The sequence below is a fragment of the Mustela putorius genome, unplaced genomic scaffold (genome assembly GCF_011764305.1).
Source record: "Mustela putorius furo isolate JIRA1106 unplaced genomic scaffold, ASM1176430v1.1 tig00000633_pilon_pilon_pilon, whole genome shotgun sequence".
Lineage (NCBI taxonomy): Eukaryota > Metazoa > Chordata > Mammalia > Carnivora > Mustelidae > Mustela > Mustela putorius.
The window spans coordinates 268,379-291,580 of NW_025421430.1; the positions used below are offsets into that span (position 1 = coordinate 268,379).

The following is a 23,202-nucleotide window of genomic DNA, read 5'->3' on the forward strand; positions in this document are numbered from 1 at the left end:
TGATATTGATCTGAAATTCTCCTTTTTGGTAGCGTCTTTGCCTGGTTTGGGAATCAGGGTAATGCTGGCTTCATGGAAAGAATCTGGAAGTTTTCCTTCTGCTTCAATTGTTTGAAACAGTTTCAGGAGAATAGGTGTTATTTCTTCCTTGAAAGTTTGGTAGAGTTCCCCTGGGAATCCGTCAGGACCTGGACTCTTGTTTTTGGGAGATTTTTGATCACTACTCCAATCTCATTACTAGACATCGGTCTATTCTGGTTGTTGAATTCTTCCTGGTTCAATTTTGGGAGTTTATAGTTTTCCAGGAATGCATCCATTTCATCTAGGTTGCTAAGCATATTGGCATATAAACTGTTGATAATAACTTCTGATGATTGTTTCTCCTGCCTTGGTGTTTATTGTGATCTCTCCCTTTTCATTCATAATTTTATGAATTTCAGCTTTCTCTCTTTTCTTTTGGGTTAGTGTGACCAATGGTTTGTCGATCTTATTGATTCTTCCAAAAACCAGCTTCTAGTTTCATTGATACGTTCTACTGTATCTCTGGTTTCTACCTCATTGATCTCAGCTCTAATCTTGATGATTTCCGTTTTATGTGTGGAGTTGGTTTGATTTGTTGTTGAGTCTTCAGTTCTTTAAGGTGTAGAGACAGCTGCTGTGTTCGGGAATTTTCAATTTTTTTGATGGAGACTTGGGTGGCTATGTATTTCCCCCTTAGTACCACCTTTGCTGTATCCCATAGGTTTTGGACCAAAGTGTCTTCATTCTCATTCGTTTCCATGAATTGTTTCAGTTCTTCTTTGATCTCCTGGTTGATCCAAGCATTCTTAAGCAGGGTGGTCTTTAGCTTCCAGTTATTTGAGTTCCTTCGGAACTTTTCCTTGTGATTGAGCTTTAGTTTCAAAGCATTGTGATCTGAGAATATGCAGGGAATCATCTAAGTCTTTTGGTATCAGTTGAGTCCTGATTTGTGACCAAGTATGTGGTTTATTCTTGAGAAGGTTCCACGTGCACTTGAGGAGAATGAGTATTCTGTTGTTTTAGGGTGGAATGTTCTGTATATATCTATGAGGTCCATCTGGTCCAATGTGTCATTCAATGCTCTTGTTTCTTTATTGATTTTCTGTTTCGATGATCTGTCTATTTCTGAGAGAGGCGGGTTAAGATCTCCTACTGTTAATGTATTCATATCAATATGACTCTTTATCTTGATTAACAGTTTTCTTGTGTAATTGGCTGCTCCCATATTGGGGGGGGCATAGATTTACAATTGTTAGATCATCTTGGTGGTTAGTTCTTTTAAGGATTATGTAGTGTCCTTAGGTATCTCTGACTACAGTCTTTAGTTTAAAATCTCATTTATCTGATATGAGAATTGCTACCCATCCTTCTTTTGAGGCCCATTGGCATGAAAGATGCTTCTCCATCCCTTCACTTTCAGACTGGGTGCATCTTTAGGTTCAAAATGGGTCTCTTGTAGACAACATATGGATGGGTCCTATAGTTTTATCTAATCTGCAACCCTTTGCCATTTTATGGGAGCATTTAGGCCATTTTCATTGAGAGTGATATTGATAGATATGTTTTTATTGACATCGTGCTACCTTTTAAGGCTTTCTTCCTGTAGATTGTCTCTATATTTCTGTTCAATACTATTCTTAGGAATTTTCCTCTTTTATAGAACTCCCCCCTTAAGATTTCCTGCAGCGTTGGCTTGGTGGTTGCATAATCTTTTAAGCCTTGCCGGTTTTGAAATCTCTTTATCTCTCCATCCATTTTGAATGTCAGTCTTGCTGGATAAAGTATTCTTGGCTGCATATTATTCTCATTTAGTGCCCTGAATATCTTGCCAGCCCTTTATGGCTTGCCAGGTCTCTGTGGACAGGTCTAATACTATTCTCATGGGCTTTCCTCTGTAAGTAAGGAGCCTCTTAGTGCTAGCGGCATTCAAGAGATTATACCTACAATTATGATTCCTCAATTTGACTATCAGGTGTCTTGATGTTTTTCTGGAATCTATAATCTTGGGTAGAGAACATTTGGCCTCTAGTACATGAATGCTGGTTCCATTCACTAGATTGGGAAATTTTCATGAAGGACTTGTTCCACTATATCCTCTAGACATCTTTCTTTCTCCTCCCCTTCAGGAATTCCAATAATTCTGACGTTGGAACGTTTCATGGCATCATTTATTTCCCTGATTCTGTTTTTGTGGTTTCTATTCTGTTTGTTCCAGGCTTCCTCTTGATATTTCTCTCTATCTGTTTGTTTTCCAGATCACTAATTCTATCTTCTGTCTCAGTTACCCTAGGTTTTAGAAAATTTATATTAGATTGGAACTCACTGAGAGCATTGTGAACATCAGCCCTGGTAACTTTTAACTCTGCCCTAACATTGTGAACATCCTGTCTGCTCCCTTTCAGCACGGCCCTAATCAATTCCGTTTGGTCATCCATGGCTTTCTCCAACCTATCTATTGCCTGGATAAATGTTAACCTGAATTCTCTTTTCGACATATTGTCTATGTTGATAGCCCTTAGCTCTGTTGTGGAAAGTCCATCCTCTGTATTTTTCTCTGTTGGGATTCCTCCTCCTAGTAATTTTGGTGAGAGATGACTGAACAGATGTAGCTGGATATATCGACCGTGGTGCTGTCAGGGTGCACTCTGTAACACTTCTGAGCAATCAGGATTCCCCACCAAAATGAGAGAAAAAAGACAAGAAAAAAAGAAAAAAATAGGAGATAGAGAGAGACAGGAAAGAAAGGGAAGATGAAAGAGAAGGTTCAGCCCAAATGCGCCCCAAGGAAAGAATTATGAGGCATACAAACAAAAGACAAACAGAAAGACTGATAAAAGTATATAACAAGAGAAAAATATGTAAATATATGCAAATACATGAATAACCTTGTTGAAAAGAACCCCAAGTGTAAGATTTATATACTATCAGGACAAACACAAAAACACAGAAACACTGGTGGAAGAAAAAGATGGGAGAGTGGTTATAAATTCTCTGTGTGGGCAAGGAAGGTTGTTTTGATCCTTGCTGGATGTAATTGATATCTTTGTTAAAGGACTCAACTTTCCTAGGATAAAGGGATTAAAAATGGTTTACCTCTAGGGGTAGTATTGATTGGGGAATGGGGATTTCTTTGAAGTTTAACTCTATATGAATATTAGAAAATAAAAATAAAAAAGGAATAAACTCAGCTAAACTAAAAATTTTAAAAATTCAAAAAATAGAAGTGCAAAAGAGAAACACGTGTGTATGCAACAAAAAGTTTAGGTTGGAAATTTATTATGGAATTTCATGTGCTGGACAGCTCTCTGTGATGGTAAATCGGTTAAACAATTATCTATATACAAAAAATGAGCCAGAATAGTGGGAACACATTAAAAATAAAAGTTTTCCTATGAAGTAGTGGTGGTGTTTCTCTTGTAGTCTTTTTTTTTTTTTTTTTTTTTTCCTGGTTTGTTTTCTTGGGGAGGTGCCTGCCACGTTGGTTTTCAGTCAGTAATATTCCCTGAGTTAAGTCCTCCAGTCCCTGTCTAGGGGGTGGGCTCTGAGGAAACCGGTTTTTTCAGGCTTTTGTTCTCTGGAGCTTTTTATGTTTCTTCACCTTTTACCCCCCTCTCGCCTTAACCTCTTTTGATGGTTTTTGTAAGTTTAGAGGAAAGCAAACTGTACCCTGACCTCCCTCTCAGAGAGAAGCCTCAGTCTGTTCTGTGGGTGTTGCAGAGCCCATATAAACTTCCCCTTGGCTGCTGGCAGAGTAGGTTCTGAGTCACGGTTCCTGGGGATGCAGGATCTTCTGCTTGTACCCAAAAGCATGGCAGCGGCGTCTGTCTGGGATCTCCAGAAGGCCAGAGAGGTCCTAAGCATGGATCGCACACTGAGATTTTCCCGCTGCTCCAGGCTGGGAGTGCCTAGTCTTTCTAGGTCTAAGAGCACCTGGCTTGCATGCACCTCTTTTGGGGGAGGCTGTGGGTCGCTTGCACGTCTCAGGCTCTGAGAACGGGTGCAGGTCCAAAAGCACCAGGCTGGGCCTTCGAGCACCTCTCTCCTGGGAGAGTTTGGGGTGCCTTTGTTAGGCTCTGAAACAATGGCGCATATCAAAGAGCGCTGGCTGGGCCTTTGTACCTCTCTCAGGGGAGGATGAGGGACATGCACATTAGAGGCTCTGTAGCAGGGCTCACACATTCTGCCATCCTGTGTGGCTCCCATCCCCTTACAGGAGCCAGAACCCACGCAATCTCGGGTTTGCTGGCGGCTCTGGGACCAAGATCTGGTTTCTTTGTCACACTCTGGCTCAGATGCAGGGGAGGCTGTCCTGGGACCGAGGACTTAAGCCCCTACCCTAGCTGCCTGGATTCCAACAATTTACCCCCCACGTTCCTTTGCTCTTTTGGAGTGCTTTCAACCAGTCTCCAAGTTAATGCTGGTCCCCAGACACTGGGCACGCTCGCTCGTATTAGGGTATTACTTTCCAACTGGTCAGCTCTGGTGGCTCTCTCCCCCTTTTGTTTATCTTGCAATATCAGTCTGCCTTTCCCACTACGCTTTACCTGCCCATTGGCGTCTTCTGCCCCTGCTGAGATCCAGATGTGTAAAATTCTGATCTCATGCTGATTTCATAGGTGATCAGAGTTCTGTGGTAGGTAATCAGCTCGCTCTAGAGTACAGGTTGAAAAGGTGCCTCTTCCTACTTTCGGGCACCATCTTTTCCCTTCTGTCATTAGTTTTTGATGTAGTGTTCCAGGATACACTGTTTGTGTATAACACCCAGTGCTCCATGAAATCGGTACCCTCCTTATTACCCATCACCAGGCTCCTCATACCCCTCTCCTCTAAAACCCTCAGTTTGCTTCCCAGAGTCCATAGTCTCTCATGGTTCATCTCCCCCTCTGACTCTTCCACCCCCCCCGATTCATTTTTCCCTTCCTTCTCCCAATATTCCCTATGCTATTCCTTATGTTCCACAAATAAGTGAAACCAAAGGATAATTGACTTTATCCACTGGACTTATTTCACTTAGTATATTTCCCTCACATTTTTGCAACCCAGTATCTGCACTGAAGTACAGAATTTGGGATTATTTTAAAATACTGAAAGAAAGAAAATGGAAGGAAGGAGGAAAGAAGGCAGGCAGGCAGGCACGGGAGCAAAGGCTGTGTCAAGGATATGCCACCTCTTTCCTTCTCTACAAAGCTATCTTTAAACCTTACAAAGAGTTGGCTGTTTGCTGAATTCACACACAGTTATGACATATCAGGTGCTATGCAGTTTCCCAGACTGTTTAAATGCAGTGTCATCAAAAAGAAGTAAAAGCCATCAGATGAGATAAAGAGTGGCCCCATTATGAGAAGAAGCATAAGCCATGACAGAAATGACAGCTGATGGTTCCAAAAAGGGAAGTGAGGCAATTCAGATTTGAGTCACCCTCATGTTATTATAGCTCAACAACATCTAGGCAAGACCTCACTTTGACACCATTAACATATTTCCTGTTTTAAAAGGTTTACAGGATGATGAGAGGCTGGGGCCAACCTGCAAATCTTGCCAGGATATTGGAATATCACCATGCTATCAATAAACCAGTCATAGTATGTTGTTGGGGAGAGTGCATCAGGGGAGGGAAATCAGAAAGCCATGGTTATTCCTTTGATTTCACATGTTGATTAGGAACCTCTGAGCTCCTGTGGCCTATGTCACCAGCCCCATGGGCAGGGGAAGTGGAAAGGTCGATGGCTACACCAAATATATAATATTTTTCTTTTCTCTTTGAAGGGAAGTTTTCTCCATTGTGAGGGAGAGGGGGAATAGTCCCACGGAGAAAGAAACTCAAAAGAGTTCTTTCTTCTTACAAAGGTCTGCCCTCAAATGAAACTATGTCTCCAGAGTCTAAATGGGGGTTTTCCCAAAGACTCAGCCACAGAGGTGAGGGAAATCCTCAACTCCAGTGCCATCTCCTCCCTGTCTCACCGGCGAGGACCTCAGTCTAACTCCGAGCCAGAGAAGCAGAAAACCTCACCCTAACTCCCACTTACCTCCCTTCCTTCAGCAGGACACAGTATCTAGCTTTCAACACAACCCTACAAGGCATGCTGCAGGTAAAAACCATGACAGCAAGCACGAGAATCACACTTCCTGTGGCAGAAGTGATGGGGAGAGCAGGCTGGACTTTCAAGTCTCTTTGATGTAAGATACTGGGTCTAAGGGAAAAGTGCACAAGAGGAAGAAGAGATGGTAAATGTGGGCAGAGATAGGAAGCCCTAAGATTGTAACATGTTGTCTAGAAAGACAACAACACCATTATAAAAATCAAGAGTGCTTGCGCTGGCTTCATGAAGAGACTCAAAATAAACCAGAGGAAAGAATCATTGACAGGAAAGAAACTTCCAAAAGAGAAACACAAAGACAAAAATTACACAGACAACACAGAAAACCCAAGACTGATAGGTCATTACAAAATGTGTAACACACACATAACAGGAATACCTATTCCTATAGGAGAGTGGACGGAGAGCTATTTGAAGGAATAATGACAGAGGATTGTCTGAAATTAATGGAGTTACCTAATCAAGATCCAGGAAAATCAAAACATTGAAAGAAGGATAAATACCAAAACACACACACACACAAACAATAAACCAAAACCACCAATGTTTCCTAATCTAGAATATTCAGCTACAGATCATTAAAGACAAATAAATTGTTCTGGAAATCTGGAGCAGGGATTGGGAGTGGGTGGGGAAGGGGAGAGGTGAGCAGTAACACCTTACTCCAGAGAAAAGGATAAGAACGACATCACACTTCTTTTCAGAATCCATGCCATCAAGAAGGATGAAGTGTTTATACTGTTTAAAGGAACATCGAGCTAGAAATCTGTGGCCAGTGAAATGGTCCTTCAACACACACCACACAGTAAGGAAACCCATCAGGAATAATGGCGGGCATTATTTCAATGATGAAGGGGTCAATTCTCCAAAAAGACACAACAATTTCTAATGCGTATGCATCAACAACAGAGTGTCAGAGCACATGAAACAGAAACTGAGAATACTGCTGGTGGGAAGAGATGAATCCATTCCTACAGCTGGAGAATTCAAAATCCTCTTATCCCTCATTGACAGACCCAGAGATGCAGAAGATCCATGAGAACACAGGTGAACTGACCAGCATCACCCATCCACCCCATCCACTATCATCGGCAGAATACTTCATTCAACAATGAGGTATAGACATTCTGCTCGGGCTGACATGAAACAGTCACTAAGAGAGCCAAAATTCGGGGCCATACAACACATGTGAACCACCAAAGGAATCGAAATCACTATGCTCTCAGACCCCAGTTGACTTAAACTAGAGATCGAGAACAGAAAGATAGCTGGAGAAATGACCAGAGAGAGAGAGAGATTCAACAGCCCACTTCTAAAGAAGACATGGGTGGAAGGGCAGGTGGGTGGAGGGATGGGTGAAGGAGGTGAGGGAAAGAAGAGCGCACTTCTTCTGCTGAGCACTGAGAAATGTACAGAATTGCGGAGTCATGTTGTACACCTGAAAGTCACATTACACGGTTTGCCAATTATGCTTGAACTTAAAAAAAGAACATATGGATCAAGAAGGCACTTCAATAGAAATTTAAAACTACATCAATCTAGGTGATAATCAAAATTGACATATTAGAGGGAAATTTGTAGTACTGAATGGACATAAAAATGTCCAGGGACTCTAACATTTTTTGCTTATTTATGAGTGAAAGTACAGAAGGTACATTAATATACTTACAGCGAGGATGGTTCTCCAGAGGTATATGAGAAAGGCACAAGTTCCCAAGAAGGCAGTTAAAATGAGAAGCTTCCACAGAACTTCAATCCCATGAGGGCCAAGACAGAAAGGATCAGGCAAGGAAAGGACAAGCTGAAATACCATTTGAGACAATGAGGAATCTCAAAGACTTTTACTGTGTATCTGTCACAAAAAATCAACTTTACAAACCCTCAGTCAGCCTCCAGGAGGTGAGCATACCTCTTAACTAGCTCCTCCTGGAGGAGAAGGAGCACAGAGGCATTTCCAAGGAGCTGGGGCAAACTTTTGGCAGTGATGATGAGTGTGTTTACCAACTTACCATGATGATGGCTTCCTTGTTGCTTCCCTATGTCTAATATCAACAAAAAGTATTCTTTGAAAAGATGTTGTGATCATATATACATTATGACACACTAAAGCTGCAGGCAAAATCTAATAGACAAATCTTAAGAGATTTTATTTTATCTACAAGCACATTGCAACTGTTTTTTCTATAGCTAACAGAACTTGAGAATTTATAAGCCAACATAAAATAAACAAGGTAAGTCAATGTAAACTTAGAATAGGTAAGGAGTCAGTGACTTCTATTGTATATCCATGGAGGACCTGGAAAAACTCCTTTGGACCATTTCCAAAAAAACTACACCCAAAATTTAAGGACGAATGAGGGAAAAAGCATGAATAGAATTTGTACTAGAGGTACAAATGAGCACATTATATGGACACATGTTTATAGATCAGGACATAAGTGAGAGAGACAGGAGGCTGCTGTGTAATATTACGACATGTGATTATTGCCCAATAAAAATAAATCAGAGTTACTGATTAGTTTCTGAAAACATTGATGTTTTCTTTCAATGCTCACTCTGATTCTGAATCGCAAACCCAGATGTCAGATTTCTGAAGTACATAAGCAGGTGATCATGTATGTTCTAAGCATATCTGTGAGGGTTAGTATCTCCAAAAAGCCAATGGAAGCAATTCATGTTCCTATTTCTTGGTACTGTAAGTAAATCATGCAAGAGCAACTTAAAATTTAACTTTCTAAACAGGGAAAATATTAACGAATGTATTTATTTATTTGAAAGAGAGATGGGAAAAGGCAGAGGGAGACTGAGTAGCTGAGTGGCAGCTGAGCAGGGAGCCCAACCAATCCCAGCACCCTGGCATCATGACCCAAGCCTAAGGCAGACACTTAACTGCCTGAACCACCCCAGGTGCCTGTGAATTCTAATACAAAATTCCTGGATACAAACACCGAGGCTAGGAACACATCATTTTACAAAAACTACACTTAGAAGTATTTCAGGAGAAAAGACACTAACAATGCAATTCATACTAATTCACACCCAAGCTTGAATTTTGTGCAAACACACCTCTCTAGAAAGGAGCTACTGAAATCTAAAACATTTTCCTCTTCAGCCCTCACAGCTGAGGTCAGGAAAATGTGTGCTGGTGGGAAACGTACACTGCCTTTAATAGCCACTGTCTGGAAGAGAGCAGTAGCTGTCAGCACAATGGTTGGTCATGGGGATCAAATGCACAAAAGACAGAGGCTGTCTTGTCAGGAATGTAAAACACGCCCAGCTGTGGGCACACAGTACATCTGGCAGCTGTCTGGATGCTGATATCAGTAGCTGAGTCTTAACTAGAGGACAGCCAGTGGGGCCAAAAACTCTAGGTTCTCCGACAGTGGCCATGAGCAGGTGGAGGTGGGAAATGCAACACCAGTTCATTTAGGCAAGAGTTCAGAGATGAGGAAAGGTGAGAAAGGTGAACTGATCCATGACATGCAGCCCAGGTAGAGGGGAATGATTCCAATCCAGACGACCAAGAAATTCCCTCTTCTGAAGACTCCAATGAAACAGAATGGGGTCTACTTTGACTAGAGGTCTTCATGTGGGATGGGTCTGCCTCAATACAAGCATCCTTCTTGACTACTGACACTTCCAGATCCCTCTTTCATAATCTGGTGCAAGCGGATCTAAAGTAGTCTACTTATTTCCAGGGGTGTTCCCTAACTGTTGGCTGACTCTCTCTCTTTCTCCTGGGGGTACAGGGTTTACTTTTTCATGACAGAGTGAAATATTCATGCTGGGAACCACGTATTTCTTTATATTTGGACAATCCTAAGGACATCCAGAACTTTCTTATTTTGGGAAAATCAACACACTGCACATACTTGGTCAAAGAAAGGACAACAACTCATTCACTTCCTAATCACATCACTCCTAGTGATTTTCCTGTGACATATATCCCAGCAGGTTGTGGTCTATTAGTGTCTTCTGGGATTCTCAGGTCTCCATGGACCTGGTGGGACACACAGTCCCTGGGGACAGCCTCCAACCAAGAAGCAGAGCAAAAAGGATATTTCACTTCTTAACACTCTAGTCCCAACACCAATGCTTAAGATACCCAGGGATGTCAAAACTTTACAAATATAAACAATGCGCTGACACAAAAACAAACTAAACAGAAGCTGGACCCTGAATTTACCAGGCTTGCAGTAGGATCTTCACCAGGATCCCAGGGGACAATCTAGCACCCCTAGCTCCTACTAAATTAGAGTTCCTGACATTTTTGAAGACAATTTTAAAGAGATATAATGTACATATCACACAAGCCCCCTATTTAGGACAAAGAGCTCAATGGCTTTTCCTATCTTCACAAATCCTTCCTCCTGACACTATAAACCTGGTGCCTTCAGGTTTCCATCCTACCAAAGCTGTGCTTCTTGGACCCAGCAGCACAGACAGGACCCGAAACATGAGGGAAATGGCTGTGGCCTCAACACCTTCAGGTTGACCCTGAAACCTGCCCTGTGGTGCCCAGTCATCAGGAAGAACTCTCGTTTCTGAAGTTACCTTCAAGAACCCCATGAAAAAGCTGTGATTAAATAACCCAGTCGGAAGGAAGAAACCACTAGCAGCTTATGGGCACCCAAGTAGCTCAGTCAGATACGTGACCAAGTCTTGGTTTGGATCAAGTCATGATCTCATGGTCCTGAGGTTGAGGCCCACTTTGGGCTCTGTGCTCACTGCACAGCTGGTTTGGGATTTTCTCTTTCCCACCCTCTCTGCCCCCTACACATGAGCCCTTTTTCTCTATTCCTCAAATAAATCATATCAGAAGAAGAAGAAGAAGAAGAAGAAGAAGAAGAAGAAGAGGAGGAGGAGGAGGAGGAGGAGGAGGAGGAGAAGGAGAAGGAGGAAAAGAAGAAGAAGAAGGAGAAGAAGGAAGACATGAGTGAAGTGTCACATTTACTCACATTTGGGTTTGGGGAACTGGGACACTGGAGCAAGACAAGCCAGAAGAGTAGCCTTTGCACCATCATGTCCTGGTCCTTTTTAGGGGCACTGTGGGCCCAGGGAGGAAGTGGAGATGGTTGCGGGGCAGGGGAGGGTGGGGTGGGGGTGTTCGGAAGGGGTGGGGAGGGGCAGGGTGGTAATTAGGGAGGGGAATAGGGAAGAAATAGAGGGTAGGATGGGGAAGGTGTTGGTCAGGAGGAGGGGTCAGGGACAGTGTCAGGCGGTGTCAGGGTCAGATTAAGTACTCAAGGGGAAGTAGCACGGTTCAGAAAAGTTAGGAGGTCAGCAGGTTAGTAAAGGACAAGGTCAGCAGGACACATTAGCAGGTCAAGTGAACTCTCAGGAGCAGTTGGTGTGGAGAATCCATCCTCCACCAAGCCTTCCCGGGTTTGAACGTTTCCTTAGCAACCTAGAAACATTCTAATCTCTCCACCAATCCCCTGCCGTTGCCCCTAGTAGCTCAACATAAATGCCACAGGTGACCTCATTGGTACAAAGCCCCTTCCCACCTGATACCCCAACACATGCCATCGCAACGACAGATCCTCTCTGGATCTTTAGCCATCCTTCTTGTTTACTTCCTCCAACCCAGGTCCCTGTTCCCTCGTCTGGGCACTCTCTCCTTCCCTTCAAACTCCCGTCTGAGAGCCACTGGCTGAACAATGTAGAAAGGAAAGGAGAACCAAACTGCAATAACAAGCAAGTACACAACCAGAGTAGGAGGTTCGAGCCTCTCTCAGCAACTCAACCCAGACAGAACATCCACAAGATGTAAATCTTAATGGCAAACCATCTGAATCCCATAGCTGTCTCCATACATCTGTCCACATCCACATCCACTGATTTTAGGCACATAGGAGACCATTACAAAAATACGCCCAATTTACTTTAGCCATAAGGGAAATTTCAATTTTGTTTCAGATGCATCAATTCAGGCAACTACAGAGCATCTTGTGGTAATATAATGTGCTAGAAATCACTGATAAAAAGTGAACTAGAAATTCCCATATGTTTAGAAATTGAGAAGTACCTCTATCATGGGAACAGGAGTAAAGAAATAGAAAAAAGAGGGGCTCATGGTGGCTCAGGTCATGATCAGGTCCTATGATCAAGCCCCACATCGGGCTCCGTGCTCAGGAGGGAGCCTGCTTTCCCCTCACTCTCTGCCTGCCTCTCTGCCAACTTGTGATCTCTCTGTGTGTGTCAAATAAGTAAATAAAATCTTAAATAAAAAAAGAAATAGAAAAGGAAAAGAGCAACACTGGAACTGAATGATACGAGGATGATACAATTGAAATCAAATATGTCTTCTGGGCTGGAATATCCTCCGGTATTAGTCTGAGAAGACTTCATGGTCTCAAAATCATCCCCAATTGGCTGAGACATTGGAACACCTCCGACAGAGTCACTTCTCTTTGTGACCCTCCTATGCACTAGCTTCGGCTTTACATGAGGAAACTTTACAGGGAAACAGTCCAATCAGACTCTCATGTCATCTTCTGGGACCTCCAGGAATGAGAGCATTTTAAGAGAAGACTTTCACCAGCTTCTCCCCTGGCGGATCTAGGATAACACCCAGAGAGCCGGCAGCTCCATCTGTGCTGGGTAGGGACAGCCAAGCATGTGGGCAGGGCCAGGGACCCAGGAGACTAGACAAACCCCTTGTTATCCTCTCTCCTGGGGCCTGTCCTGAGCTGAACTTCCTAAACTGTGTCTCCCTAGGACTCTCAAATGTTTCCTCAACTCCTTCTGGCCCAAGACAGCTGATTTCCAGTGCTCTACAAACCACCACTTTATTATTGTGTAAATTTCTTGTAAACAGGAACCACTCTAGTACTGCTTAAATAGTACAACAGCTTGTTCTTTCTAATTAACGTATAATATAGTTTTTGTTTCAGGGGTAGTCTGTGATTCATCAGTCGCACAGAGTTCAAGCACTCACCAAAGCACATACCCTCTCCAATGCCCATTCTCCAGCCACCCCATCCTTCCCACCCACTTCCACTCCTGCCACCCTCAGTTACAACAATATCCTAAACATACACATACAGAAACCATAAAAAATAAGCCAACAACAAAACAAGGATAACAAAACAATGTATTCAATTCTGCTTAGATGCCGCTGTCCACCTCAAGAACCCCAGAGTTGGGCTGCTCTGGTTGTAGAAGACCAGCTTTGGAAGGGGTGGAGTCAGACTAGCCCAAAAGGGAACAGGAGAGAGGCCCAACCTGTAAGGGGGCCAGGGACTTCCATGGAAGATGGCCAGAGTCACCTTGATTAGAACTGGAATCGGGAGCAGGGAAAGAAGCAGGGAATAGAGTTTGGGGGCCTCAAATAGGTGAGATCAGTCATGGAGTTGATGAGGGGTCCCCAAAGCCAGTGTCAGTCTCCCATCTATGAAACCCTTTGTGGCCCCTGGAGACAATCCAGGAGCCTAGAGTTTGAGATCCAGCTGTCCTGCTTACCTGCTGTTTGGCCTGGTGCTCATTTCCTTCACTGAACCGGGAGTGTCCATGCCCATGTCCATAACTGTGTGGAGGACCAGAAGAAGTCACATGTTGAGAACACGCAGACATTGATGTCATCACCGCCAGGGGCTCAGTGTCTCTGGAGATCCAGTGCCTCATGTCTCACCCCTGTTAATGGCAGCCCAGGTGACAACCACAGGTCCCTCCTGTTTCAGGCCTGTGCTATGCCCTGCCCTTTGCCGACATCAGCATTCCGGCACCAGATGGCAGGAAGACCCCATGAACTGTGGGGTGAGCTCTGGGCCCCTGGCAAGACTGAGAGATTCCTGGACTATGGGAAAGGTGATCAAGTGAGGGATTATACAGGACTGGGCAACTGAGCTCCGGGGCACCCTGAAAGGAATGGGGGATTGGGCACCTGTGGAAAGGGCTGGAGGCATCTTACAAGATTCCTGGGTCCCCACAGGGCAGATCCCTCCTACACTCCTGCTGGTGCTGGCAGGGATCTGGAAGCACCAGCAGCACCAGCAGCAGAAGTCGCAGCAGATCAATGGGATGCTGGATGGACCTGGGAAGAATGGTCTGGCAGGTAAGTAAAATCACCAGGCTGGGATGCCCTTGGCCTCCTCCTCCTTCCCCAGCCACCTCTCAACCTCTGACTCTGACTTCACCTTCCAGAAGGGCATGGGAAAGCCAAGCAGAGGTGGACACCCGCGGCCAAGGAAGGGTCCCTCCCCAGAGCTCTGTGTCCTTGTTTCTGAACAGACAGAAGGAGTCACCCGGGGCCCCTGGAACAGGGAGGGAGAATCTGGCCCCAGAGCCCTCTCTGATGGGGCCTGGGGAGAATCCTGGAGGGACAGAATGTAGCACTGCTTCGTAGTCTAAAAAGTCTATGTTTATTAAGGAAATGGAAAAAACAAGTTGCCAGTTGAGCCTCTGGAAGAGAACAGGACCAGTTTCCATTCTTCCAATTTCTACTCTTTGCCTGGATAATTACTTCACCTCTCCAAACTTCTGTGTCCTTCTCTGTGATGTGGGGACAGCATGGATTCATTCCTCAGGGCATGGATGCAAAGATTCATCGAGATCCGTCATACAAATCTAGTTTAAACTGATACTTATACCTATCACTATCATCATTTTTTCTTAAAGATTGAACTTGTTTTTCTCAACATTATGCTAAATAAACTTTTAGATTTACTTTCTTCAAAAGATTTTATTATTTGAGAGACAGTGAGCACAAGTCGTGGGCAGACGCAGAGGGAGAGGGAGAGGCAGCCTCATCTCTGAGCAGGGCTCAGTCTCAGGACAATGAGATCAGGATGCCAGGTAAAGGCAGATGCTTAACTGACTGAGCCACCCAGTCATGGAGGGGTCCTGAGAAAGAGCCCCCAGGGCTGCAGCAGTGGGAACAGCCCCAATCCCGATCCCTAGTGGGAGAGATACATCCCCAGTGCCAGGATATCCTCCAGCCCCGGGAACTCCATCTTAACAATGCCTGCCTCCCCCAACCCCGGGTGACCCCAGAGTCCAGCCAGTGCGAGTCCCTGCCTGCCCCCAGCCCTTCCTCCCATTCCACTCCCTCTGCTCCATGCAGGTACCTAGTCAGGCTCTTCTTGTGGCCCATGGTCAAGGATGGGCTGTACCCCCGCCCACCCCCCAAAAGCCGAAACCAGCACTGCTTGGAGGAGTAACGCCATAGGTGGAGTCCTCGTGGTCCGCCCCTCTCCCTTCACAGCCCAGGACCTCAGCCCTACCTAGGCCACTGGGCCTTGAGCACCCTTAAGTGCCGCCACTGCCTCCGCCACTGCCCCTTGAGCTTCCACAGCTGCCAGTCTCCTGAGACCACCTCCCACCTGCGCTGCCTCTACTGAGTGCATGTCATGGAGTGTGTGCTCCTTGGGGGCATGCGGGCCTCTTGGTGACCTAGTGGCCCAGCGAGGTGGAGCGTGTGATTCCGGCAAGTGGCGATGGGCTCCAGGCCCTGCAAGTCTGCCTTAAGGGGCTGTAGTGGGGACCCAGTCCCGAAGCCGTTCCCAGGGATGCAGTTCCCCACACTGAGGCTTGCAACTGCCAATGCTGCTTGCTATGCCTCCAGGCTTGGAGTGCCCTGGGAGCCAGTGGGCCTCTTTCTTTTGGCCCCAGTTCCCCTGCTCCCTTCTGCTCTTCTGCCACTAGGAGCTTTGGAGCAGCCTCTCCTAAAGTCCTGGCCTCTTTCCCATACCCCAGGCCGAAGCCCCTTCCCAGGCTCCTGAAGCAGGAGAGAACTGTGCTGACAAAATAAAGACAGCAATGCATACCCTGGAAAGCTAAATCCACACGTGACAACACAGAGACCAAAGGCTTAATTACACGTGCTCCATCAGACCCTGTCCAGACACCAGTGCCCTGTGTGGGGGGGCAGTCATTCACAATCTCTCTCCTGCCTGGGACTACTGATTTTAATGATGGCATGGCATGTTATTTTGAGGAATTGTGTAATTTTCTGAATGAGTCAAGTGACAAACAGTACAGTCAGCAGTGTTCTACTACATATTCTCAGCCCATTTTCAGGGCTCAGAGGGTTAAGCATCCCCCTCCCGACTCTGGCTCACTTCATGATCTCAGGGTCCTGGGATGGAGCCTTCAGTCTGGCTCCTGGCTCAGTGCAGAGTGTACCTGACATTCTTACTCTCTCCCTCTACCCTCCCCATGCCCCGGATGGAGACTCTCAAATAAATAAATATCCTTAAAAGGATAAATAAACCTTTAAAAGAAACAAAAAAACAAAAACAAGAACAAAACCCTCCTTACCTAAAAAGGAAGGAGGGAACCATGGGGGCGAAGACGCCACCCACAAATAGGCCCTCCTGAAAGAGCCAACGAGAAAGTGAGAGCCAAAGGACTGCAGCACACGTAATTTAGGTGTCGGAGGCAGGCCCCCGACCAGGGCGGCCTCCGCCATTAAAAGATGGCGCCTGGCTAGTTGCCAGGTTAGGATTGCCTCATGAGACTAAGCAGAATGCCCAAAGAGGAAGTAAACAGCATTGGTTGCTAGCAAAGTTGTTCGTTTAGGTGTGCAGCCTGATTCGCTCCCTCCTGTACCCTGCTCGCTGACTGGTCAGGTAAGCGTATATAAGTGTGTAGACTTGCGGAAATAAAGAAAGAAGATACATCTGAACTGGGGCTTCTTGTCCTTGCAGGTCGAGGGCGATAAATGGCGCCGGCACCTGGGAACTAAATAAAGGAATCTTGCAAGGTAATTCGCAGGAAAGTGGGGAGTAAAGTTCCGCAGGTCAGCGGGGACATTAGCCACGTTCAAAAGTGGGAATTCCACGGTAAAGCGGGAAGTAAATGTCGACTGAAGCATATGCGTGTAAACAGTTGATGTGTTAGTTACTGTCTTTAACATCCGCGTCTGTTGTCTGTGTGTTCATAATGGGATCTGAAGTATCTAAAGTGTGGTTGGAAGAGTCTTTAAAAGACCTGCTGAAAGCCAATGGAACTTCACTAAAAGCAAAAACTGCTCGGGCCTTTTTGAATACAGTGGAAAAGGCGGCTCCATGGTTCCTAGATGAAGGCTTGCTAAACATACCTCAATGGGACCACTTAGGGGAGGATTTGAAGAAACAGGACAATAAAACGCCTTTGCCACCCGGGTCCCTGGCAATATGGACCTTAGTCCGGGGATGACTGGTGGGGCCTAAACCCAAATATTAATCAGCTCTACAAGAGGGAGCATTGGCATTGGAGGAAGTGAAAGAGGAGCGGTCTTCTCGTGCCTCAGAGGGGGGGTAGTTAGTTAGTGAAGAGGAAGAAGAAATGTCAGGGGAGGAGTTAGGCCGTAAAATGCATTGCAACTTTGAACAGTTGAAACTATCGACTCCAGCGACGCCTAGTGCCCCTCCGCCATATAATCCTATGGCGTGCCAAGGAGCTTGTAGCTGCTGCACCACATGTGGTAGTGGCAGGGTTTCGAGCTGGAGAGATCATGACCTGGCCTCTGCCTTTCCAGTTTTAGAGGACCAAAACAACCAGCGGTATCATCAGCCTCTTGATTTTAAACTAGTTAAGCAATTAAAGGAAGCAGTCATGCAGTATGGCCCTCAGGCAGCCTTTACGGTATCTTTGTTGGAGACCATAGCAGGAATGAACTTAGTCCCTGGAGACTGGGGTAACCTAGCCTGCGCAACCTTGTCGGGAGGGCAATATCTAGTATGAAAACAGCCTGGCAAGAATACTCAGAGGACACTGCCCGCCGTAATGCAGCGGCTGGAAATCCTCAGTGGGACCTAGAAATGTTAATGGGAATAGGACCGTACATGGGAAAGCAGGCCCAAATACAATACAACCCTGCGGTGTATCTGTAAATAGCCCCGGCGGCCACTAAAGCATGGAAGACAATTCAAGGCAGTGGGGATTTACAGGGTCAGCTGTCTAAGGTAATACAAGGACCAAATGAAGCATATGCTGATTTGGTAGCCAGGCTGATGCAAACAGCTGGTCGAATATTTGGGGAGGTAGAGGCAGCCATGCCATTGATGAAACAACTGGCTTATGAGCAAGCTAATAAATGGTGTAAAGAAGCCATCAGACCTTGGAAAAGCAAAGACTTGAGTACATATATTAAAGTTTGCAGGGATATCAACGACAGTGTTATTCAAGGGCAGGTTATGGCTGCAGCTATCACTCAAGGTTTACAAGGATTTCAGGGAGCTCAACAATATAAACATAGGGGTACTCCTGGAGTTTGCTATTACTGCAAGGAGCCAGGACACCTTAAGCGTGAGTGCCCCGAGAGAAAGGTGTCCTATCAAGAGCCTAAAAAAAACAGGTATCTGCCCAAGATGTGGGAAGGGTGCCCACTGGGCATATGAATGTCGCTCAATAAGGGATATACAAGGAAACTCTCTGCCTCCAAGAGGGTCAAAAAATGGGAAGGGGCGCCCCACACCCCAGGGCCCTCAAATGTATGGGGTGCTCCAACAGGTGGCTCGCTCGCATTATCCGCCGACGAGCCAAGGCGAGCCACAACAGGGAGTGCAGGATTGGACATCCGTGCCACCACCAGACTCATACTGACTCCAGAGATAGGGACCCAGGTAGTCGAATCAGATTTTAAGGGTCCATTACCTGAGGACACCGTGGGCCTCTTGCTAGGACGGAGCTCCATGGCGTTATCAGGACTCTTTGTTCACCCCGGAGTTATAGATGCTGATTATAAAGGAACGGTGAAAATCCTGGTATCCTCCCCACGTGGAATTACAGCTATTAGTCCAGGTGATAAGATAGCTCAAATCCTGGTATTGCCTAGTTGTCACAAGCTTTTTGGAAGCCATGAGGTTATGCGGGGACAGAAAGGGTTCTGTTTATCTGGAGTTCCTCTAGCATGCGTCACGCTAGGCATGGAAAATAGACGCTTTTACTCTTTTTGGATAAGAGACAAGAAATTCATGGGCTTATTGAACACTGGAGCAGATTGCAGTATCATCAATGAAGCTGATTGGTCTAAGGATTGGCCTGTGCAAAAGGCTGATCAAACACTTCGAGTATTAGGGATTGCTCATAGACCCATGTGCAGTGCAGCTACACTGCCATGGAAGGATGATGAAGGCCACCATGGACTTGTGCAGCCATGTGTCCTTAAGATTCCCATTTCATTGTGGGGACGGGATGTCTTGGCCCAAATGAACCGGAAGTTGACTCCAGAATTATTCTATATTGAGGAAGCTCAAGCCTTAATGACTAAGTCTGGTTATCCTGGAACGGGAGGCCTAGGAAAACAGCTGCAGGGCACCCCTGAACCTATTCCCTTGACTAATTACTTCTCTCAAAGAATAGGTGGGCCGGGGCTGGGTTTTTCTTAGGGGCCACTGAACCTCTAAAAATTCAATGGAAAAACAGTAAACCCGTGTGGGTTCCTCAGTGGCCCCTGCCTAAAGAAAAATGTGAAGCTGCCCACACGTTAGTAAAAGAGCAACTTGCCGCCGGGCATATTCGGCCCTCCACATCACCATGGAATATGCCTATTTTTGTGATTAAGAACAAGTCGGGGAAATAGCGATTGTTACATGACTTATGAGCGGTTAATGAAAAGATGGTGGCCATGGGAGCAGTACAGCTGGGGGCTGCCTTTAGTCTCAGCCCTGCCCTCTGGTTGGCCCTCTGTGGTAATCGATATTAAAGACTGTTTCTTTTCCATCCCATTGCACCCCGAGAACACCCAATGTTTTGCTTTCACAGTACCTACCATTAATCATTCTTGTCTGGACCAACACTATGAGTGGGTGGTATTGCCTCAGGGCATGGCCAACAGCCCTACAATGTGCCAATTATATGTGGACCAAGCCCTAAAGGAGGTTAGAACACAATTTCCCCCGCTCATTGTGTATCATTACATGGATGATATTTTGCTGTGCCATAAAAAAGAACAATATATTGAGAAGGCCCTTTCCTTTCTTTTCAAACATTTTGAGAAATTCAGATTACACATAGCACCAGAAGAGGTCCAAATGACGCCCATTAAATAATATTTGGGAACTAGGTTAGAGAATACTAAAGTCAGAGCTTTAAAGATAACCCTGCGGACGGATCACCTAAACACGTTAAATGATTTTCAAAAATTGTTAAGAGATATCAATTGGATGAGGCCCTATCTAAAACTCACTGATCAGGAATTGTCACCCTTATTTGAGACACTTAAAGGAGACCCTAACCTCACCTCTCCTTGTCAGTTGACTGAGGGGGCAAAAGAAGCCATCAGTCTGATCCAGAAAAGGCTAGAAGCTGCTCAGATAGTAGGAACGACTACTCCAAACCTTTGCTATTTTGTGTCCTTGCCGAAAAACGAGCTCCCACTGCAGTTTTTTGGCAATCTGGCCCCATATCATGGGTTAGTTTGACCCACTCTCCAGGGAAGGTCTTGCCCTGGTACCCAAGTGCCATTGCACAAATTATACTTAAAGGGATTAAACTTAGTATAGCAGCATTTGGTAAACAAACAGATACTATAATATCACCATATACGCAGGAACAAATAAAGTGCCTAGCAGCCTGTGATGATGACTGAGCCATTTTGATAACTATAACGTGCACTCAATTTGATAGCCACTACCCATCACATCCATGGCTACAGTTCAGTTTATCCAATCCAATCATATACCCTAGGATCACTCACCATAAACCCCTCAGTAATGTAAGGCTTATATTCACTGATGGATCTAAGCAAGGAGTAGGAGCTATAGTTACCAAAGAAGAGAGTTGGACCTTCCTATTTCAAAGCTCCTCTCCCCAAGAAACCGAGCTGCTCACAGTGATAAAAGCATTTCAAATGTTTCATCAAGAATCCTTCAACCTTTTATCAGATAGTAGATATGTGGTGCAAGCTGTCTCTATCATTGAAAATGTGGGTTCTATTAATGCCAGGTCTACTATCTCTGAGGCATTACAAGAAATCCAAACATTAGTTTGGGACAGGAAGGCTCCATTTTATATTGGCCACATATGAGCTCATACAACCTTACCAGGCCCCCTGACAAAAAGTAATCGGTTAGCAGACTCCTTAACCAGAGGAGAATTTGTCTTTGCCATTGAGGACCCAGTGCAACAGGCGAGACATTATCATAAGCTGTTCCATGTGAATGCTTTAACTCTTTGCCTCAAATTTAACATAATAAAAGCACAGGCATGGGACATAGTAGTCTCCTGCAGAAATTGCGTGACCTTACTACCTGCACCCGTCCTTGGGGGTTAATCCTAAGGGTTTGTTACCTAATCATATATGGCAAATGGATGTCACACATGTTTCAGAATTTGGAAAGTTAAGATATGTTCATGTCTCTGTAGATACCTGCTCTGGAATAATTTTCACCTCAGTGCATATGGGGGGAAAAATCCAGAGATGTTATCGCCCATTGCCTACAGGCTTTCATGGCATGGGGAAAGCCACGCCAGTTAAAGACAGATAATGGCCCAGCCTATACCTCAAAACCCTTTAAAGCCTTCCTACAACAACTTGACATTCATTTGATATATGGAATACCCTATAACCCACAAGGACAGAGTGTTGTGGAGTGTGCACATCTTACAATAAAAAATGCGCTTTATAAACAAAAAGGGGGAATAGGGGACACCTTCAGATCCCCTAAAGATAAGCTCAACGCCATTCTCTTTATTTTGAATTTTTCAATGTTGGACCAAATGGGTAAATCAGCTGCAGACAAACATGGAAGTGATGCTGCTGCTCCCCCTAAGCCTTTAGTACTTTGGAAGGACATCCTCACAGGAAAGTGCAATGGAGCAGATCCAGTGTTAGTTTGGAGTAGGGGGTCTGTATGTGTTTTTCCACAGGAAAAGGAGGCTCCAATTTGGATCCCAGAGCAGCTGGTGCGTGCAGCCTTGCCTCCGAACACCAGTCATGATGCTGAAGATGCTGATGATAACTCTGGGGATGCTACACCTCCTGTGGCTGACTCAAGCCAGAAAGCTGTGGGCAGTGGTTAAAGCATGGCCATATCCTTTACCAGTGACTAACTCTTCTCTCATATTCCCTCCTCTTCCTTTGATGCATGGCAGGTCTGTAACTTGCTAGGAGCATGTACTGATATCTCAGCAGTGTCCATGTTAAATGGCAAATTCCTCAACTGTTTTATAAACAAAATAACTCTAGTACCTTTGAGGCAACAGTTAATGTGTCTTGTCCCAATAATATTACTTATCAGCCCATTCCCATATGCGTCTCTCCACCATTCCTTTTCCTTGTAACAAATGCTACCGAGCTGAATGATATGTTAATTGCACTAAGAATTGCTATCTTTCCCAGTGCTGGAATGTAACGGCCTTCAAGCTGGCTGTGATTATACGTATCCCTACCCATGTTCCTATCCCAGTTTCCATTCCAGAGGACAAGTTACCGGTGGTGCTATCCAGAAAGAAGAGAGATTTTGGTATCACAGCCGCTGTTGTGACAGCACTGGCTATATCTACAGCAGCTGCCACGGCAGCAGCAGTCTCACTTGCTACAACTATACCCACTGCAGAAGTTGTGAACACCCCTGCAGAAGGAACGGCGGCTGTCCTTCAAACAGTCTCAGATCAATGCACATCTGCAAGCAGGAATCCCGATAGTCAACCAGAGAGTGGATTTGGTTCAAGAACAAGTGGACATATTGGGGGCCCTATTGGGACTGGGATGTATAGCACCCGTCCCGGCAATTTGTGTAACTCCCATAGCCTATACTAATATGAGTGACTTACAGAATGTCTCCTGACAGCTCTCCCAATACTTGCGGGGGAATTAGTCCGCAGAATTCCAAAACTACACTCAGCACCTGTACTAGGCATAACAAGGATAAAGAACACCAGAGATGAGCTGGCAACCCTCCCAGAGATAATCAAAACATTGCAAGATGTGTTAACCTTTATGAAACAAGCGGCTAGCGTAATTTGTCTGATGATAATCCTCATAGTGGGCTTGATTCTGCTAGTAAGGAAACTGCAAATTTGGAGGCGACAGCAACATAGGCAATGGCAAGCCATGGTGCAGGACTTGTTAGCCATCGAGGCTGGAACATCCCACCAAGTGTGGCTAAGTATGCTGGATCGGTAGTCAACGACGGGTAAGATTGGTGGGGGAAAT

At 45.3% G+C, this 23,202-nt stretch overlaps 1 protein-coding gene across 4 annotated transcripts in view; it reads right to left on the reverse strand.

Annotated features, from left to right (window-relative positions):
- The window catches only part of LOC123392850 (transport and Golgi organization protein 1 homolog), a 38,424-nt gene extending 24,723 nt beyond the window's left edge, over positions 1 to 13,701 (reverse strand). The window contains exons 1-2 of one of the 4 annotated variants that reach the window (XM_045082929.1): positions 13,584 to 13,701; positions 7,789 to 7,920 (exon numbers count right to left, since the gene is read on the reverse strand). In XM_045082929.1, the coding sequence (XP_044938864.1) occupies positions 7,789 to 7,920; positions 13,584 to 13,694 (243 nt within the window). In that variant the 5' untranslated portion in view covers positions 13,695 to 13,701. Of the gene's footprint in view, positions 1 to 7,788; positions 7,921 to 11,077; positions 11,205 to 13,583 lie in introns of those variants that run through there. The other 3 variants (XM_045082930.1, XM_045082931.1, XM_045082933.1) reach the window with 3 other exon arrangements.
- Positions 13,702 to 23,202: the final 9,501 nt, after the last annotated feature.